Below are 19,399 nucleotides of genomic sequence, written 5' to 3' on the forward strand. Positions count from 1 at the left end.
TTAACTCGATATTAATGACGACATCGTGTGAACGGATACAGCGTTAAATCGGTATATCGGCCATTAAACCGATTTAAAGTCGCAGTGTAGACCTGGCCTTAGAGGCAAGGGTTAGCAAGCAGGGCTTAGCTCAGAAGCTAGTGGAGCCCATTGGCTTCTGAGGAAACCTGCCTGCAGTATATAAAGGGAGGAGGAAGAAGCAAACAGTCAAGCAGCAGCATCAAGGAGTTTGCAGATAAAACCACCGAGACAACTGACAATTTCTATTAAACCTTGAGGAAAGGGAGTTTGGGGCTATTGTTTGCCTCGAACCTGAAAACGGAAGGAATGTTGGGTTTAGGAAAAGCTCTGCTTATTTTGTTGCCTTTTTGCAAGAGGAAGAATGACTCCCCTCTAGCATTTTCAAGAGGTGTGAAGCTCATTTGTGTTCCTCACCTGGGTCTTGAAGGACTGGGGGGAGGGGAGGTAAAAGGGAAAACAGGTTAGATGGCCTCTTCTCATGTATTTGGGGAGTAAAGGAAACCACCCATTTGCCAGCCAGTTCAGGGTTTTGTGCTAAGTCACACACACAAAAACCACAGTCTCATAAAATAACAGGGATTTGAGATTCTGTGGTATCTCAGCTAATGAACCTGCGCATCTGGATGCAACAGGGCCTATTGATGCTATTGGGAATTGCTGGGCGCTCAGCACTTTTGAAATTCAGATTACTTACTTAGGTGTCTAAATAGGGATTTAAGAGCCTAATTTTAGATTCCCAGTTCAAAAATCTAGGACCGTCCACCATTTGTGGGTGGGGATAGTGGCCTGCCATCTAGTTTTGCAACTGTTCAACCAATTGCACTTTTGAACTAGGTAGTCCACATTTGGAACCAAATTGGGCACTTACTTCATACCTATCCAGTGCCATTGACTGCAGTCAGGTGGCAAAAAGTGACAAGACTGTAAGACTGTTGCCCTTTATCTTTGAACATACAGGAGTTTTCTATATTGTAAGTCTGAGTAAAATATTAGGTAGCGTTGAGGTATCTGTTTTACCAAAATATTCAGGAGCGTTGAGGTATCTGTTCACTATCTGATAGTGTTTAAACTACATTTGTCTGTTTGGAGATAAAAGGCTATTACTCTTTCCAGTGCTGTTTAAAAAAATAATAATACATTTGTTAGTCTAAGGCAGTGATTTCATGGGTTGATTAATTCTCCAAGGATACATTTAGGATACATTTAGTTGTCCTGTCCTGGAGACTTGGTAATGCAGATCCTGTAAATGTTTATGTCCATGAGTAGCTTTACTATGTATGTAGTCTCATTGAGTTTGGCAGCATTACTCACATGAGTAAGGTTACTCTCAAGTGTTTTTGAAGGATCTGGCCTTGTAGGTCTGAGTGTAGCTGGGAATAGTAGTGCTCCATATTAATAGTCCAATCCTGCTTCCACTGAAATCAACGGCAAAAGACTTGAGCGTGACTTGGGGGTGCTCAGCACCTTTCAGATTCAGGGCATTAACGAATGGCATTTATATGTATTTTTTGCAGTATCGCTATTTAACATCATACTTCTAAGAGTGAAATACATAGCTACCATCTGGATTAGCTGCAGATTGTGTTCGTATTTATTCCAGGCAAGTCTCCTGCTTGTTTCAAAGTGAAGGACCTGATACAGAGTTGTGACTTCAATGGGTTTTGAATTAGTCCCTAAATACTTTGAAATTAGTTCAATAAGTTGCTAGGGTTCTGTGGTAGTGGAGAATGTAATGTAATGTAACTTGCGGGGTGAAAGAGAAATATATTAAAACAGGAGTCCTATCACATTGGTATCTTTAACAACATAATGTTTGTTAACTTTGTATTAACACAGTAAGTCTAGGGGTCTCCAACATTCACAGCTCTGGCTGTGGTGTCTTCCTTTTATTCATTTAGAGTTGGTATTGTCTCAAGAGCTCCTGTATGATGGCCTTATTGTGTGGAGTTTTGAAATTGGTGTACAGGAGATGAATTTGTTTGACAAGTTTATTCATGTAACAAGTTGGATAATCATTTGTGATTCACAGTTTGATTCACAGGGGTTATTAATTTAAAACTTGCACTATATTCCTTATCAGATATTCATTGAAAGGTTTATACTGTACATAACAGGATTTGTATAAACCTGGGCACTGTAAATTTGTCCTACTAACAGGTTGATTGCTCTATCAGGTATTCACTTAGGATTTCACTGTTCTATCATAAAACATTCCCAATCAGAGAACACATTTTTTATTGAGACAATGTACTGTACGGACCAATGTCTACATACGAATTGTTGAATTTGTATAAACAAAATAAGAAAAGCAATTTACTCTTGTAGTACGCAAAGATCCTGTATACATGTACTTAATTAAGATGCAACATCCTGGGAAGGCAAGAAATAAGATGCTTGGCTCCCATCACCTTGTGATGGTAGCCTCCACTGCCCATTTGTTACATTTTCAAACAAACAGCTTTGTGCTTTCTCACGTGTTGCCTGAGATGTTTTAGAAGCGCTCCGTGCAAACAGCGGTGAAGCTACCTCATTATCCGCCTTTGAATTCATCCTCAAAAATCTCCTTTGCTTGATTCCGACATTAAACTTAACAGTTAGTCTGCTAGTATACAGAGACCGCTACTTACCATGCTGACCAGTATCGTCTCACTGTTTATTTGCAGTCCTCTATCTGTATACATTTGTTGTCTCTTGTCCTATGCTTAGATTGTAAGTCCCTTGGGCAAGGACTGTCTTTTTGTTCTGTGTTTGTACATCACCTAACGCAATGGGATCCTGTCTGTGACTGGGGCTCCTAAGTGCTATGGTAATACAAATAATTAGAAAGTTAAGCATAGAAAGTAAGACCATACTGCTGTCTGGTTCCAGTTTTTGTTCAAAATAAGGATTTACTTAAAGAAAAAAATCTCATTAAGGGCCAGATCCAAAGCCTGTTGACTTCAGTGGGCTTTGGCTTGGGCCTTAAAAGTCCAGTGCATGTAAACGTTGGCCTAATTTTGTACCTCCCTCTCCTCCCTCTGTGATCTTGACAATATCAGGGCATGCTCTCTTGACTACTTAGATCACGAGACAGGGTCTTCTAGTCTACAGCAAATAGGGTGACCAGAGGTCACGATAAAATCGGGACCGTCTCAATATTTAGATGTTTGTCCCATGTCCCGACTGATCTTTGGTCGTGACACAATTTGTCCTGATATTTCGCTCTGCCAGCAGCACTGTTTTGTTTTTGTTTTTTGCTCCACCAGCAAACACCTCCCCTGCCAATATTTTCTTCCTCTCATCTGGTCACCCTAACAGCAAAGGTGACACATTTACCACTGCATGCTTAGAGAACATATTGTAATGATTATGAAAATATTAATTATCTTAAAAATAGTCTGTATGTTTTTAATCTTAAGGCTTTTATTGTAACTAAAACCAATAGAGGAAATTTGACTGATACCCCCATTTTTTTAGTCTAAACATGTTCTTTGCTTTGTCTACAAATAAGAATCACCAAGAACTGTAAATCAGACCATTTTAGCATTAAATTGGACATTGCAGAAGATAAACATAAACATTACCAAAGATAAATGAGATAAACATGGTAAAATAAACTACATGGAAATATTATGCATGAATGTGATAAGCATCTTTTTACTATGTGAAAAGAACTGTGTAAATCTTTAAACTGATTCTACCTTGAAAATTACTATGATGAAATGGCCTCTTCTTATTGAACAAATCTGCTCCATCTATGTGTTTAAAGGTCATAAACTTTGACTAAAGTGACAAAAATAAGTTCTTACTACTCTTAAGTAGGTACACCTGTTCTTATGTAGTTAGACCTAGAGCTGTTAGCCCTGGAGAACCAACACATCTAGGAAAGAGACAGATGAATTCTATTCCTGCTCACAAGTAATTAGCAGAATTAATGTTTATTCTAACTGCAGAGCCATATTTTATTTTTTGAGTACGCCTGTTCAATCTCATTAAAGATAGGGAAGGGTTGCACAGTGTACCTGCATTGTTTGCCTTACAGAGCCTTGGTTACTAGTGGTGATGTGCAAGAAGGAATTAAGGTTGAATATGTTTGTGGAAATGGCAGCTGGAAGAAACTGTTAAGAAACAGTTAACTTGTGAACTGAGCAAAGGAGGCCCTGAGACAGTGAACACTGGCACCCCACAACACCATTTTGAGAGATTAGCTTTTCAGCTTAGAACTGCACTTTAGCTGCTTGACAATTCAGTTTGTGCTTCTAAAAACAGGACACAAAGTTTTCTAAATTTGAAGGAATTAACTCTATGAAAGCTTAGTTTACATGTTATTACAAGCATAAAATAGAATTTTAAGTATCTTTATCCAAATCAAACATTTATATAGATGTGTGTATATATATATTTTATTTTTTAGCCTCTCAGCAAATATCCTCCTTTGATAAATGACATCTCCTTTTGGCTGCCCTCTGAGAAATACTCTGAAAATGACTTCTATGATTTAGTCCGAACCATTGGAGGAGACTTGGTGGAAAAGGTTGCCCTCATTGACGAATTCACACATCCCAAGTAAGTAAAGCTCTTGAAATATTTCTTCCCCATTGTCAGATGATGATATGTGTTATCTAGAAAAATGTATAAAAACGTGCTTGGTTATTACAGTGGCTGTACATTTACATTTTCATAGCTCCAAAATGTTTCCTACAGCACTGTTTTCAAAAATGGGTTTTATTTTATAAAAGCTTTATTTTCCTTTTAAAGTTTTGCATGGATGTTGAATTTATGCTAAGGAGGGATAGTGCTGGCTGAAAACCAACTTCCCATATAGATCTGCTAGTGTACCTCACCCACAACATCCCCATCCTAGTCCTAGACTATTGAATCATGACTGCTATTTGTTTGTTTCTTCCTTCCTTCCTTTCTTGTGGTCTGGTCCACACATGTATCCTGAATGTGCATCACAAGAATAGTATTGGGTCATGTAAGAATGTTGTTTATATTTAGCGTGTGGGAGGAGGGAGATTAGATTTTGCTCTCTTTTCTATTAGCCAGTCATGTAACTGGAACAATTCACACTTCCAGGCATCAGAATTCCTTCTTGTTAGAATAGGAGCACAGAAATTATCATACTGGAAAAAAGAGTGGTCCATCTAATATAGTCTGTTATCTCTAACGTGACAAATGTCAGATGTTGCAGATAAAACTATTTTTGAGATCATCCATCACACAGTTTAAACTACCGTATGCCCTTTCAAGGAGGGTAAGAGGTAAAATGTTATTAGCTGAAACCATTTTAAAAATTAGGTTTTAAAAATAATTTATTTTCGGTCTTTTTTGTTCTTGTAGGTTGATGGGGCTGTGAATCTAATTGTGCAATATTATCTCAGGGGTGAAGGGAAATTTCTGACCTAAACCTAGCTGATAATCAGTTTATGCCCTGGATCCTGCAGGTTTTTCCTACCACAATCAGACATTTGACACCATTGTTCTCTTGAATTTGTTGTACATTGTATGCTGGATGGATCAATTATTTTTCAGGCCTGGTAGTTATTATGGTTCAACAGGTGAATAAGTTTTGGTTGGTTGTTGGCATTTTCTTTAAGCGGGCTTGGCGTTGTATGAAACAGAATTTCATTTATGCAAAGAAATGGATGTGCCACTTGAATTTATGGAGTCATCTAAAATCTCTGCATTTCTAGTCCCTAAGCGTTCCTAACATTTAAGTGATGTCTCCTGCTGTGAACAGGATTTTCAATTAATACCTCTAAACTGAAAAGTCAAATGTCCAGGAGAACAATGTAGGCTATGATCAGATAATGAGTGCACCTCACCATAAAGAGAAATAGGATTATTAACTATGGAGATGGTGAAGAATAAGTTTGTTGCAGCCACACACAGCTTTTTCTTTTTATTGCCACTTGGGCAGCACTGTATTGTCAGGTATCACAAGACAATGCATAGACCTGAAAACTAGGCACACTGATGTTGCTGAAAACGCATTTTAATTGCCAGTCTTCATATCAATGTTGTTACAATAAAAGAAGCATCAGAAAATTATGTAAAAATGGGAAAGACCTGTCCAGAACTAGTCTAATTTCCTATATGCTAATTCTGTGTTTTTACTCTAGGTAAAATGTCTGTTCCGTTGACAGATTTTGTGTTGGTTGCCATCTTCTCAGGATACTGTGATTAAAAATGTGGTACTGCCTTTGTTGCTAACCATCCTCTTTGGGCAAAATTCTGAACTCCCATCATGATGCAGGGGGTGAGCTAAGGTCTCTACAGAGGCTGGGGGATGGAAGAGTCCTCTGTCTTGAGGCTGCGGTAGTCCCCTCACCCAGCATGTTCCCTCACTTCAGGCACCATGGCCTAGTCATGGCCCAGCTGTCTTTGTCTCAGGACCTCCCCGCCTATTGCCCTGTAGAACTCTTGCATGCTAGGGTGTAGGAGCTTTGATGGTGATGCTACAGAGATCATGTGAAGGCTGCAGGTTCCTGGATAAGGTGTCCTTTCCCCCCCCATGGGTGCTGGTCCCACCTTGTCCTGTTTAATTGGATCAGAGCCTTCCCCATCCTTTTTCTGCTTGTAAATTATCTGTAGCACATTTAGATTTTTATGAATTTATTTGCAATTCAAAATTACTTGAGTAATAGCTTATGTGAACATATTTGTCTATTCAATGGATTGCTTGCAAAACTATTCATTGTGAATATTGTTTCACATATGTTATTGTGTCATATTTAGTGTTGCTAAATACGTTGGCTCCAATACAGTGTGGAAAGTGCACCAGCATAGCCACCTCTGGAGGACTGCATCTGAACAGGGAAGTCATAGGATATCAGAGTTGGAAGGGACCTCAGGAGATCATTGAGTCCAACCTCCTGCTCGAAGCAGGACCAATTCCCACACAGATTTTTGTCCCAGATCTCTAAATGGCCCCCTCAAGGATTGAACTCCCAACCCTGCGTTTAGCAGGCCAATGTTCAAGCCACTGAGCTATCCCTCCTCCGGTGACATATAGCCATTGTAGCAGCTCCTAGTACAAGTGATCTGTCTTGGGAGGAATGGGTATGAACATCCTATTGGCCTGACTGATGGCAGGGGTGGATAGGTGGAGAAGAGGCTGGTGGCAGGTTGTGGCCACTGGGGCAGAAAGATCGGTACCTCTAGAACACACTTCCCTTCAGAACCTAGAATTGAACCCAGAAGTCCAGAGTCTCTGTACTTCTCTGGTTAAAGCCACCTTTGCATGCACTTTCCCGTCTGAGCAACACATCTCAGCCCAGCCCCTTTGCATACTCCATAATGGTTCAGGACACCATGGAATCATGTGTTCTGAAGAGTTTGTTTAATCGCTTGTGGATAAATTTTTCCAGTACAGGATATGGGCCCCAATTTTAAGTTTGACACAAAAATTCTCCCTGTGAGATTAGTAGTAAGGTACGGAGTGTAACAGGGTGACTTTCCCCTTTAAGGGCTAGAAGCCGCAGAGCCAGCCTTCCCTAGCTACTAAATAGACACACCTGAGCAGGGATCAGGTGATTCCCCTACAAGATTCTCAAGAAGCTTCAGAGAGGGAATTGTCAGGATCCTAGCAAGGGCAGTTGGGATCAAGGGTCAGAGAAGGATCAAACCTGAGGCTTAGAGTAGCAGAGGAGTTTGCAGTCAAGTTCCAGGCCGGGGTCAATACCAAGGATCAGAGTCCAGTTCAGGTTTCAGTGTGTGGGTCAAGAGACGAGGTCCAAATCAAGCTGAGGGCGAAGACGAGGGTTCAAGAACAGGGAGCAGGAATGGTCAGGGCAGCTACAGGAGATATGGGCTGTTGCCTGGACAATTCCTGGAATGCCCTTTGCATTTATATAGGGCAGGGAGCCAATCAGGAGCCATGAGACTGCTGTCTCTCAGAGCCCTGGAGGCAGGACTTGCCATACTCTTTGCCCACATAGTGTTGTGGATAGTGGAGCATGTGCTAGTTATAGCTGCTGCTGGTTGATAGTATGGAGATATCTGCTGCAGGCTCAGGGTTTGAGAAGCATTGGGCCTTACAGGGATGAAGCTCAGGAAACTGCAGAGTGTGAGAGAGGCTCGTGCAGGGAGGACCTTGACACTATGGGAGTTTGGGGCTTGCAAAGAGTATAAGAACTGAGACCCAGCTCTGGGAAGGAAGCCTGGGGACTCCCTACCTAAAGAGAGTGAACTAGGGTTGATGCCTAGATTGCCGACCTGTGTGACAACTAAATACATTGGATCCCAGAAAGGGAGTGGTCTTAATTACCTTTTGACTGTGATCTGGATTTTTTGAGGAGTCCAAGTAGGGAAATCAAGGCAAGGCACTGCAGAATGACATGGTTACGACCCTGTTACATGGAGACTAGGTGGGTGAGGTAATATCTTTTATTGAACCAACTTCTGTTGGTGAGAGACAAGCTTTTGAGCTTATACCAAGCTCTTCTTCAGGTCCTGTTACGTGAAAGAAATATATAAAACTGGAAACCAGAAATGAACTGTGTTCTCAGTGGTACTTAACAAAGTAAATTTTAATCAGAACAATTAAAAATACTCTGAAAAGGCAGTATGGGAAAGAATAAGCAGGAAAATTTCTTTTGCTGCCTTTCACATGTAGTGTTAAAAAGACGGCAAGGGAGTGGTGAAGGAAGGTTGTTCCTGTCTTTGAATGAATTTCTTAATGTACTTTCTGGAGACAGTTGTACATTTGTAAATGTGTAAATCGGGGTGGGCAAACTACAGCCTACAGGCCGCATCCAGCCTGTTGGACCTTTTAATCCAGCCCTCAAGCTTCCGCCAGGGAGCGCGGTTGGGAGCTTTTCCCGCTCCGGTGTTCCAGCCGGGGGGCAGGGTCGGGGGCTTGCCTCGCTGTGCTCCACGCAGCTCCCAGAAGCAAGAGCAGCCAGGGGACTCTGCACGCTGCCCCCACCCCAAACACCGGTTCTGCAGCTCCCATTGGCCCTGGTTCCCAGCCTATGGGAGTTGCGGGGGCGGTACCTGTGGATGGGGCAGTGTGCAGAGCGGTGTGGTCCCGCCTCTGGAGGGGGGACAGGCCGCTGTTTCAAGTAAACACCGCCCAGATCCTGCACCCCTGATCGCCCTCCAAACCCTTTGATACCAGCCCATAGCACTCTCCTGCACTCCAAACCCCTCATCCCCAGCCCCACCCCAGAGTGTGCACACCCAGCTGGAGCCCTCATCCTCCCTGTGCGCCCCAATCCCCTGCCCCAGCCAGCCCTTCATACAATTTCCATACCGAGATGTGGCCCTCAAGCCAAAAAATTTGCCCACCCCTGGTATAAATACTAAAATAGGAACTACCACCCTTTCAAAATGTCCTGGATATAGAATAATCAGATGGCCTTGTCTGATCCTTTCTCCACCCCTCTTTGCCTGCCATATTAATTGATAAAGGGGGCAGATTTGTAGTGGTGTAGGGAGAAGTCAACAGATCCCATCTTCTACCACAGTCTGTCACATTGCTCCCATTCCTCCTGATTAGATTGCATAAAAGCCAATCTATGGTACATCCCCTTATTTTCTCTTTTCTTGCCATACTGTGCTTCCTTTCGCCTGCCTCCTCCCCCTACAAAAAATACAGGACAAGCAATGCATACAGAAATACTTTTAGAGCTTGGTTCTTTATCAGGGGTGTTTTTCTGTTGTGTTTTAGTTTTGCTTCTGCAAGAGGTGAATTACAATGGTATAACACTGAAACTCTATTTGCTGCTAGTATTACACAAATTAAAACACAATTAGTTCAGTCCCTGAACTCCTTGTTCTTCATCCTGAGTACATTACAGTTTGCTGAGGAATTCTCTGAGATTACCTTTAACGGCTGACCTGGCAGAGTCCCAGTGGTTTCTCTGGAAAGATCACCAGAAGAGCAGAGACTGCTTGACAAGAGCTGTCAGAGGATAGAGGCCTCCTTTTAATGAGCTGTGTGCTTTAGTGCTCTGGAGCTTTTCATTTCTTTGGTCATATAAACGGAAGACTAATATTTCTGCATTAAATTAATAATTTATATCAGGGTCTTTTGAAGACTATTGGCTGGCTTCTAGCCCTTTTCATCAACCCTGGTAATCGAGCAAGCCTCTGAGGATTACACAGTGGTTTGTAAAAGCCGGCAAAGGCCCCATTTCTCCTCTCCCCTTCCTTCCACACAAAATAGCACAACTTACTTTCTTCAGTGAATGAGAAGCTCTCCATGTTTCGCTTTTGTCTCATAGCCCTCAAAATGACCCAAAAGAAAAGCTAGTAATGAAGATGGTTCTTGGAGCACTCATCCATTGGCATTCCACTCTTGGCATGCATATGCCAAAGATCAGTGTCTTTTGGCTAGCAGTGTCCTTTCAGGTTATGTTTGTGTCCTGGGCATCCTTACGCCCCTGTGACCGAGGATGTAAAGAGAAGAGCAGACCCAACTGCCACTCAGTTCCTTCTCACCACCCATGGCTGCAAAACCGAACTCCTCAGTGTCCGCATCTTCTGTTTTCCTTAGCTGTGAATAATTGTGTGTGTATTAGCATCAGTTAGGTAGTTTATCATTGGCTGGTAAACCGACAGCCTTTTGGAAGTTGTACTTTTTGTATTTTTTCTTCTCTGATCAGAGAAGTTGGAGTCTCCTGGCTTTAAGTATTGCCCGTCTTGTGAGGCAGCAATTCCAGTAAAGGATACAAGCACACAAGGTGATTTTTCTGGTTAGAGGAAGTACGAAGCCCTGACAAATGTGCTGTAACTTAGGTGGACTTACCCCCTAGTGAGGACAAGTCCTCAGTTTGCTTTGTTTTTTACATATGGGAATATCGTGGGTTTGAAATTGAAACTCTGACTCCAACACTATAGGGCAGGGATTGCCAACCTCTGGCATGTGGCTCACCAGGGTAAGCACCCTGGCGCGTTGGGCCAGTTTGTTTATCTGCTGCTTCCGCAGGTTCGGCCAGCCGCGGCTCCCACTGGCCGCGTTTTGCTGTCCCTGGCCAATGGGGGTGGCAGGAAGCCGCAGCCAGCACATCCCTCGGCCTGCACCACTTCCTGCACCCCCCATTGGCCTGGAGCGGTGAACCGCAGCCAGTGGGAGCTGCAATCGGCCGAACCTGCGGACGCAGCAGGTAAACAAACTGGCCCAACCTGCCAGGGTGCTTACCCTGGCGAGCCGCGTGCCAGAGGTTGCCGACCCCTGCTATAGGGTATGCACTCTGCTTGCTGTAGAAAAGATTGCAAATTGGGAAGAAAGAGCAGAATGGTGGTAGAGAATAAAATCCATGTGCGGAGAAACAAAGTGAAACTGGTTCACAGAGGAGACAAGATTGAAATCTTTAGACTGTGAGGGTGAGAAAAGAAATCTAATTAAGTAATAAATAACTACAAGTAGGCATTATATATGTCATATACAGGTCACCCACTTTGTACTAACCTAGAATGTTGAGTTCTATCTCAGATTTATAGAACAGATATCTCTTTAGCTAGAAAATCACTTTTTTAAAAAAAATTGAATTGTCCTTGTGTGGGAGGGGAAGCATGGATTTAAATTATAGGGGCAATATGCGTGAACTTCAAATAGATTTGAGAACCCCAAAATATGTGCAGTTAGTAAAATCTCAAACTAGTGAGGCTCATCCCTCTACTTCTATCAGTTCAGCTTTAAAACTCAGCCGTAAAATATTCTGCCTGGGTTGAGACTCGATTTACTTCAAAACCATCCCCAGCAATTGGGCTAGCAGTCAAAAGACCAGAAGAGCTGAAATATACAATATCAATTATCCACCACTTAAAAACTGTCTAAAAGCATATTTACACTATAGATCATAATAGCTATTGTAATAATCTACTGGATTAATATTCATTTTCACAGTTGGTACATATAACTATAGTTCATATTTAGATGACTATAGTGGCCCAGAAGGACACACTGAAGTCCACTGGGAAGATTATCCAGTAAAAAACGAAGCCTATGATAGTGTAGGTATTGTATGGATTTAAAAATACAGAAATAGAAATTGTCATACCAGAGTATACCAAGACACCATCTGGTACAATATCCTGTCTATAGAATAGATCTTAGTTCCGCTTAACACACAGCACTTATATATGTTTATAGTGAAAATAAGAATGCATTTATTTATCAAAGAACAGAGATTCATGTGATAGCAAGTAGGACTAATGGAGACAGAGTTACGTATGAAATAATATCATAACACATTCTAGAGCTTAAATTTAACAAACAAGATGCCCTCTTTTCTCAAAAGATGCTGCCTACCCAAAGTTCTTCTTGCAGCATTTTTCAACCAGGATGGCTGACATCCTTCTTTCATGAGACCAAACCTGCTGGCAGCTTGTCTCCCGCAGATGAAGGATGCCAGGGCGTCTTTCTGCACCCACAGATATATTATACCCTTACCTGAAAACAGGGGTCCCTCCCCTGCTGTTCACCTCTTCCTGTTTATTTCTTCTCTTGAAGTCCCCATAATCTCTTCATTGGCATTTGACTGAGTACACAAATAGACTTCTGTTGTAAGAGACAGAACGTTAAACCAGGTAGATAGGAGTCTCCCACCTCTGGCCTTCTGGAAATGGTCTTAAGACATATTACCTCTGGATGACTAGCCTTTAACTACAGGGCCCTAAAGACATATTTAAGGAGATGTATAGGAAATTATCATCTGCACACAGATTTTGCAAAGATTGTGATGCCCAACGTGACACAGGCTTTAAGTAAAAATCTTACATGACATTCTTTAATGAGTTACAATGTAAATACCAGAGCCAGGGATCCCTTGTAACCCTTATGCCCTCTGCCAGTGACACCAAGAGATTCTTGGGTCACAGCATTACCTTGCACTTGGCAATGCTGAACTGAATCTGACCATTACTATGTTTTGTGAGGTCCTGGAGTACTTTAGTCCTCCCTAGTTTTGAAAACCCTAACTAATTTTGAACCATCTCACTATTCATCCCTACTACTACATGCTACCTCTGATAGTTTTCTGAGTAGATCTGGGACTAGAAGTACACACTTGCTGTGTGGAGCTTTGGACAAGTCACTTAACGTCTCTTTATTTTTCCCTATCTGCAAAATGAGTATGATAATATCTTAATTCATGTTTGTAAAGTGCTTTAAGATACTCACTTGTAATGGTGTTAAGTAAATGCAAAGAATTAGGTTGATAAGTTAGTCTTTATATAGCTGCTATTTGGTATTTGCTTAGAAAAAAGTAATTTTTCATTACATTAGTACACTAAAAGAAAAGGTATAAAATGGACATCTGTTTCTTCTCTCTACATTTACTTCCAGCTTATGCTGGTTGTATATTTTGAAACTGCTTTTTTTATTTTATTTCATTTATTTATTTTTTTGGTGAGCTGTAGTCTTTCTATTCAGATTTTTGGTATAAAAGTATAAATACACAATTTTCCTTCACCCTCAAAATTACTTAAAATGTACTTTGCCATGCTTTTAGGTGTTATGCCTAATGTAAATAATAGACAGTTACGAACATGGATCAATTGCAAACGGCTAACACAGACAGTAATGTTAACATTAACGTACTGTCTTAGAGATACCTAAATTTTAGAGGAGTTTTTATCTTTAGAGAAGTCTTGATCCAAATGCAAACTTTGCAGCTCAGGTCCATCTCTGTAACATACAGGTCCTAAAGGGTGGTCAGTGCCCTGAATCCCATTAGCCATCGGGAGATGAGGGTGATCAGGACTTGGTAATCATTTTCGTAGACCGGTAACTTTAAACAAATTGATTGTTAGTATAGAATATCCACCAAGTACAAAACAAACAAGTTGAAAACATTGTGATCTCTTCCAGGAATGCTTACATTTATTTGTTCTGAAATTACGAGAACATGTTTCCTTGGTCTAAATGTTAACATTTTCCAGCATAGAGATAATTAACCTTTCAGCTGTTTATTGCAGTGAATCAACTTTTGAAAAATCCTTCCTAGCCATAGAGAGTTTTTTTCTTACAAAAATTAGTTCTGGAGCCATCAGAGATGAAGGGCAGAATTAATTATTTAGTGCTAGATTCATCCCTCTTCTGTGAAGTTACAGTAAGGGGTGAAGAGGGGCATCGGGACTGTCTCCCCTTCCCTCCCATATAAATAGCATTATAGGGTCTATTCCTAGCCTCAAGACCGTCTAAGAAGTGCCTGGCTACAATGTCAGCTGGCACTTCACAGCTCCAAGGGAGCGTGGTCTGCAGGTAAGACCAGAAGCCCAGAACTCCAGCTGGCAATAACATATACTGTAGGTCGAAATTCAGGGCAACTGCACCTGTATTTTCCTTTAGTGATTCAGCAAGGGCACACAGTCACAGGCTTCCAGTTCCCTAGCCATTGCCTTTCTTGGGTGGAGACTTGTCTCTCTCCCTTCTGGCCAGGTATCACCATGCTAAAAGCTTCCTGTCTTGGCTGTTTTATTCCTAGACACAGACAAACTGCCTAAGCAGACCTGCTTGCTTTATCTTCAGAGACTCACAGCAGCGTCAATGCCCATAGTTAAGCTACCACACCATTCTTCTAAGCAAGTATATTTGATTATTAAAGTAAAAGGACTACAGAGAAAACTTATTAAAAATATTCTTTGCTCAGAACAAGAACACTCATGAGAAGTTTAGTCGATCATTTACACAGTTCAGAGGTCTTTGAACTCGAGTTCTCAGGAGTGGGTAATCGGTATACAATTGGTTTCTCTTCCCAGGGTGTAGCTTCAAAAGGACGAATTTGAAGTGGGTCATTTGTATTCCTCTAAATATTCTTAGGAATGCACAACACACATGCACTGTCCCCAAAGATCTGAAAAGTTCCTAATAAGAGATTGCATGAGTTCTGTCTTTCTGCTAAAGAAGCTCTATAGAATCACACAATAGTACACAAACATTTTCAATATTAAAGTATTAAATGCAATTCAATAAGGTTTAACTTAACTCCATAAGGTTTGCCCAGGATATTGTCATATCTGTCACACTGTGATAAACGGTATGCAGGAGCAAAAGACTGCTGTGCTCCTTGTGAAAGATTTACTTGGTAATGTACTGTGGTTCTCTGACTGGAATCCTTGTTCCTTGCATGAGTAGAATGATTTTTGTGACAGAGAAGTGTCTGACACCAGTACTACCACCTCATTCCTGTCTCGCCATGCAGCTCCCATATGGAAGGGTAGAATTTTTCTCAATATATACTTAACAAGAACTTGAGACCTTTGGGGTTTAAAGTAGGTATTGCTAAGTATCTGAGCCACTTCACAGAGCTAAATTAATATAAGGCAAAACAAGTGCGTTATGCATTAAACAGGAGACTTAATTTAAGGGCAGAATGGAAGCTGTACAGAGCAGTTGATCCTGCTAACTTTAAAAAATAAAAAAGTTATGGACAAAGATCCAAAACCGGACAGAAAAATGTTTCCTTACTCCTCCCATTCTCTATGGCATGTAATGAGTTTCCATCTTTATGGCTTTGGATGTAACACTATCAAGGGGTGTTGTCTCACTGAATCTGCTTACAAAGGCTTTTGCTAGTTTATTTTTTCACAAACATATTCATGTCCACTATAATGCTTCTCAGACTCCCATAACGCCTACAGTTGTGTGCTATGGGAGATAGCTCTTTGGGGAGATTCTGTAGCACACTAGATCTCAGCCTGTGGACCACAAGGAGGGCCACTCACCTGCAACTGTCTGGAGGCTGGAGCCTTCTTCTGTCCCTTGTAGCTGATTTGTTTAGCCACTTTTCACCAGCCCATTGCACGCTCAAAGTATCCCATGAATCACAGTACTAATTCCTGTGAAGTGCTTTGGGAACTCTTGCAAAGGTTTCTGGGATGTGTCTGAGGATTGATTGTTAAGGACTGACTTCCGGATAACATAGTGAAAAAAAGATGAAACTCTCCAGCTGTGACTTCTTACAAAGATTCGGTGTGATTCTGGCTATCCTTTTTCTATATAACAGAGCAATATTCTGCATTTGCCTGAATAAATGAGTCCACATGTTCTTCCATCTGGCTTAAGGTTTCTTCTGTTCTTGTTACCCATGAAGGGTGATTACATTTTTAATGGAATATCACTGGTGATATATCACACTTCAGGTGTTTTGTTTGGTTTTTTTCCCCCATAATGGAATCCTGTGGTTTCCTCTTTATCTTTTTTCCTTTCTTCTGTACCAGTCTTCCCACAAGTTATCATGTCTTAACTCCCAGCCTCCAACCAAAGAAGAATGATGGGACTCCTACTGAAGCCTGTTAACACTAACTTTTTTCTAATAGTGAAAAGTGTCTTTTGTTGTGTACTCTCAGAAGAGCCCTGGATTGCATAACAGAACATAGCCTGACTCAAAATGGATCTGAATACAGTGGTTTGACGGAAACTGCAGACTTTGATGGCAAGCCATTAAGAATTATTATTTGTATGCTGTCTGTCAGAATGTTGAGAGTGGGAAGAGAGATTTGTGTCTTTCTTTTCTGATTGGTTGATTACATATTGTCTTTCCCATCAGTCAGTCTGCAAGGAAATTGGCATCAGAGGTCTAGAGTAATTCTGCACTGTTTCTCATGTTGGATTTTTCAAACTGGGGCTGGATTCTAAAAACTGAATGATCAAAAAAAGTAAAATCTGCAAATGCAGATGATAACAGAGAAAGGAGGTACAGTTCTGAGTAACTTTTTTTCCTTTTATAAATGTTGCATTTAAAACATGAGCCAATATTTTCAAGAATGACAAATGATTTTGGGGGGCGGGGCAACTTGACACGTTAAAGGAATCTGAGTCTTAGAAGTGTGATGCTCCACTCCTGTGAAAATTAGGCCCTTTTCAGGTGTGTCAACTTGAGTAGTGAAAACTGAAGGCACCAAAGATCACTCATCGCTTTTGCAAATCTTGGCCAAAATATATTAAAAAAATCAGGGGTATCCGATGATTATTAAGAGAACAATAATTTACATATGTTATTTTTACTCTATAATTTAGATGTAGGTGTTTATCTCTATAGTCATACCTTTCATCCAAAAGCACCTCAAAGTGCCTTGCAAATGCAACAAATATCTATACTACATACAAGGATACCTGCATCCATCACTGAACTTAGACTCTTCTGGGATAGAATATGCTATTTGCTTAACACATAGAAGAAGGAAATGTGTAATAATATAGAAATTACAGATAGGATTTTAGGTAGGTTATTAGTCCAAAGGCTAATTTACCAAACTACAATTTTTCCAGAAGCTTCTGCTTTTCCAGCACAGAGCGTGTTGAGAATCTTAGTTTTATTCCAAGTTCTGCATGTGACTGGCTGTGTAACCTTACATAAATATTAAGACTTTCTGTTTGTAAAATGTAGCTGATGATATGGCTGTAAATCACTTTAAAATCTCAGATGAACAGTCCTGTAATAGTAGTTTTATGTGAAGTCTCATATGGGATTTAATATCTATTGATAGTATTTGTATTTATAATATGATTTCAGTAGTTTGATGTAACCATATTAAAATTTTTTCAGATCATTGTAATCTCCTCTCTCCTGTTAATTATTTTTAAAAACAAAAGAAAAAATTGCCACAGGATGTTTCATTAATACATACGCTCAGGACCTTGGTATTGTCTTATCTGAGACTGCATTTCCTGCAGCTCAGAGCCCGTAATGTTAGCCCAGGGCATTGGTTCAGTATTAACTCAAAAGGTAGAGTACAGTACAAACTCTTAAACCATCAGCAGTACATCCTGGTTTCTTCCTTTCTTGTTTGCCATTCAAGTACTGATTAGGCTTCACCTTGCCTGGCTGTGAGAGCACAGCCCACTTGACAGGCTTCAAGTTATCAGTATTTTAAAGCTAATGAAAATATATATAAAAATCTTCTCTTTGGTGGTGGTATTTAGATAAGAGCTCTTTATAGGTGGCTCAGGTGGCAGCTCCTATCTTTAAGGTTGCCCAACACTTCTCATTATAAGACCATGTTTTCAGTTGCTTAGAACTTTGCCAAACTTTAATTGTGCAAGCTAAGATTTTCTATGCTGGATGTCTGCTGTGGGCAGATTTAAGTTGCAACTAAAATGGCGCAGCCATTTCTCACAATGAGCTTAGGGAAAGACACATTTTGCCCATGTTAAAAAATAAATTTCTGGGAATCATTTCACTGAGAAGCTCTAGTTCCTCCATGCTTTCGAGCAAGGACTTAAAATTTGGCAGGAAGTTACTCTGGGGTTGGGGCAGTGGTGAGCTGGAGCCAGTTCCCACCAGTTCGCAAGAACTGGTTGTTAAAATTACATGCTGGTGTAGAACCAGTTGTTAAAGGGCCAAGCGGGTGGGCAAAGAACTCGGGTGTGTCGTTCCCCCCCGCCTCCCCCCTCCCCGCGCGCAGAATGTTGTGTAGTGGGGACAAGTGTATAGTGTGTGCAGACAGAGTTGTGTGTTGCGGGGCGGCTGTGTAGCAGGGGAGTTGTGCGGCTGGGAGAAGGTCTGCACAGTGGTGGGTGTGAGGGCTGGGGGTTGTGCGCTGGGAACGGATGTATAATGCTTGGGGTTGTGCAGTTCAGGTCACTTATGGTGTGTATGGGAGGAGGACTGTGTACAGTGTGTTGTGGTTGTGTTGCTGGGGGTGCTGTATGCTCTGCTGGGCCTGCACAGGGTTCTTGCAGCACAACAGATTCTTTGTTGAGTGTGGTATAGATGGGGCCTGTTGTGCAGTGAAGGGGTTGTGTAGCTGTCGTACCTTGGGTTGGCTTCCTTGGGCTCCTGGCAGCCAGCAGATTGTTTGCTGAGCTGTAATTTATAAACCTCCGAAGGGGACTTAGACTTTCCACCGACTCTAGACTTTGCTGCAGCTCCTGGAAAAACCTGTGTGATGAGGGCAGGAAGGAAGGGTGGGCCCAGGACAGGGTGTTTGGGGAAGGGGGAACTCCTTCTATCCTCCAGGGGAGAGTCAGCCCCCAGTTCTGCCTCTGGGTGGGTTCAGATCTCTCCTGCAGCGGCATCTGGTAAGGCAAGAGGTGGCTATTGGGGCAGGGTCTGTGACCCCAGGTTAGGGTGACCAGATGTCCCATTTTTATAGGGACATTCCCTATTTTTGGGTCTTTTTCTTATATAGGCTCCTATTACTCCCTACCCCGTCCCGATTTTTCACATTTGCCATCTGGTCACCCTTACCTATCCTGGGTAAGCCAAATGGAGCAGCCTATGCCCCTGTAGCACTTGGCAGTGCTGTGCCCTGCAGCCGTCTGGGGCTGGCTGGCAGCAACTAGCTATGGAGTTTGCAAATGGTTGCAGCCGTCCAAGTATCTGCACTTTCCATCTAGGTCACTTTCTGCAAACAAGCTGCCTGTTGCAGTTCTCAGAGCCCCAAGCAGACCCCAAAGAACCCGCCCCAGCCACCCAAGGGCCCCCATGCCTGCTGCACCCGG

The 19,399-nt window shown here is 41.7% G+C and overlaps 1 protein-coding gene across 3 annotated transcripts in view; it reads left to right on the forward strand.

The window, feature by feature from the left end:
- FARS2 (phenylalanyl-tRNA synthetase 2, mitochondrial) overlaps positions 1–19,399 on the forward strand; it is a 407,483-nt gene that overhangs the window by 266,304 nt on the left and 121,780 nt on the right. For all 3 annotated transcript variants that reach the window (XM_075062831.1, XM_075062829.1, XM_075062830.1), the window contains one exon: positions 4,415–4,566. In XM_075062831.1, coding sequence (XP_074918932.1) covers positions 4,415–4,566 — 152 coding nt within the window. The remainder of the gene's footprint in view (positions 1–4,414; positions 4,567–19,399) is intronic.

Source organism: Chelonoidis abingdonii, chromosome 2 (genome assembly GCF_003597395.2).
Source record: "Chelonoidis abingdonii isolate Lonesome George chromosome 2, CheloAbing_2.0, whole genome shotgun sequence".
Taxonomy (NCBI): domain Eukaryota; kingdom Metazoa; phylum Chordata; order Testudines; family Testudinidae; genus Chelonoidis; species Chelonoidis abingdonii.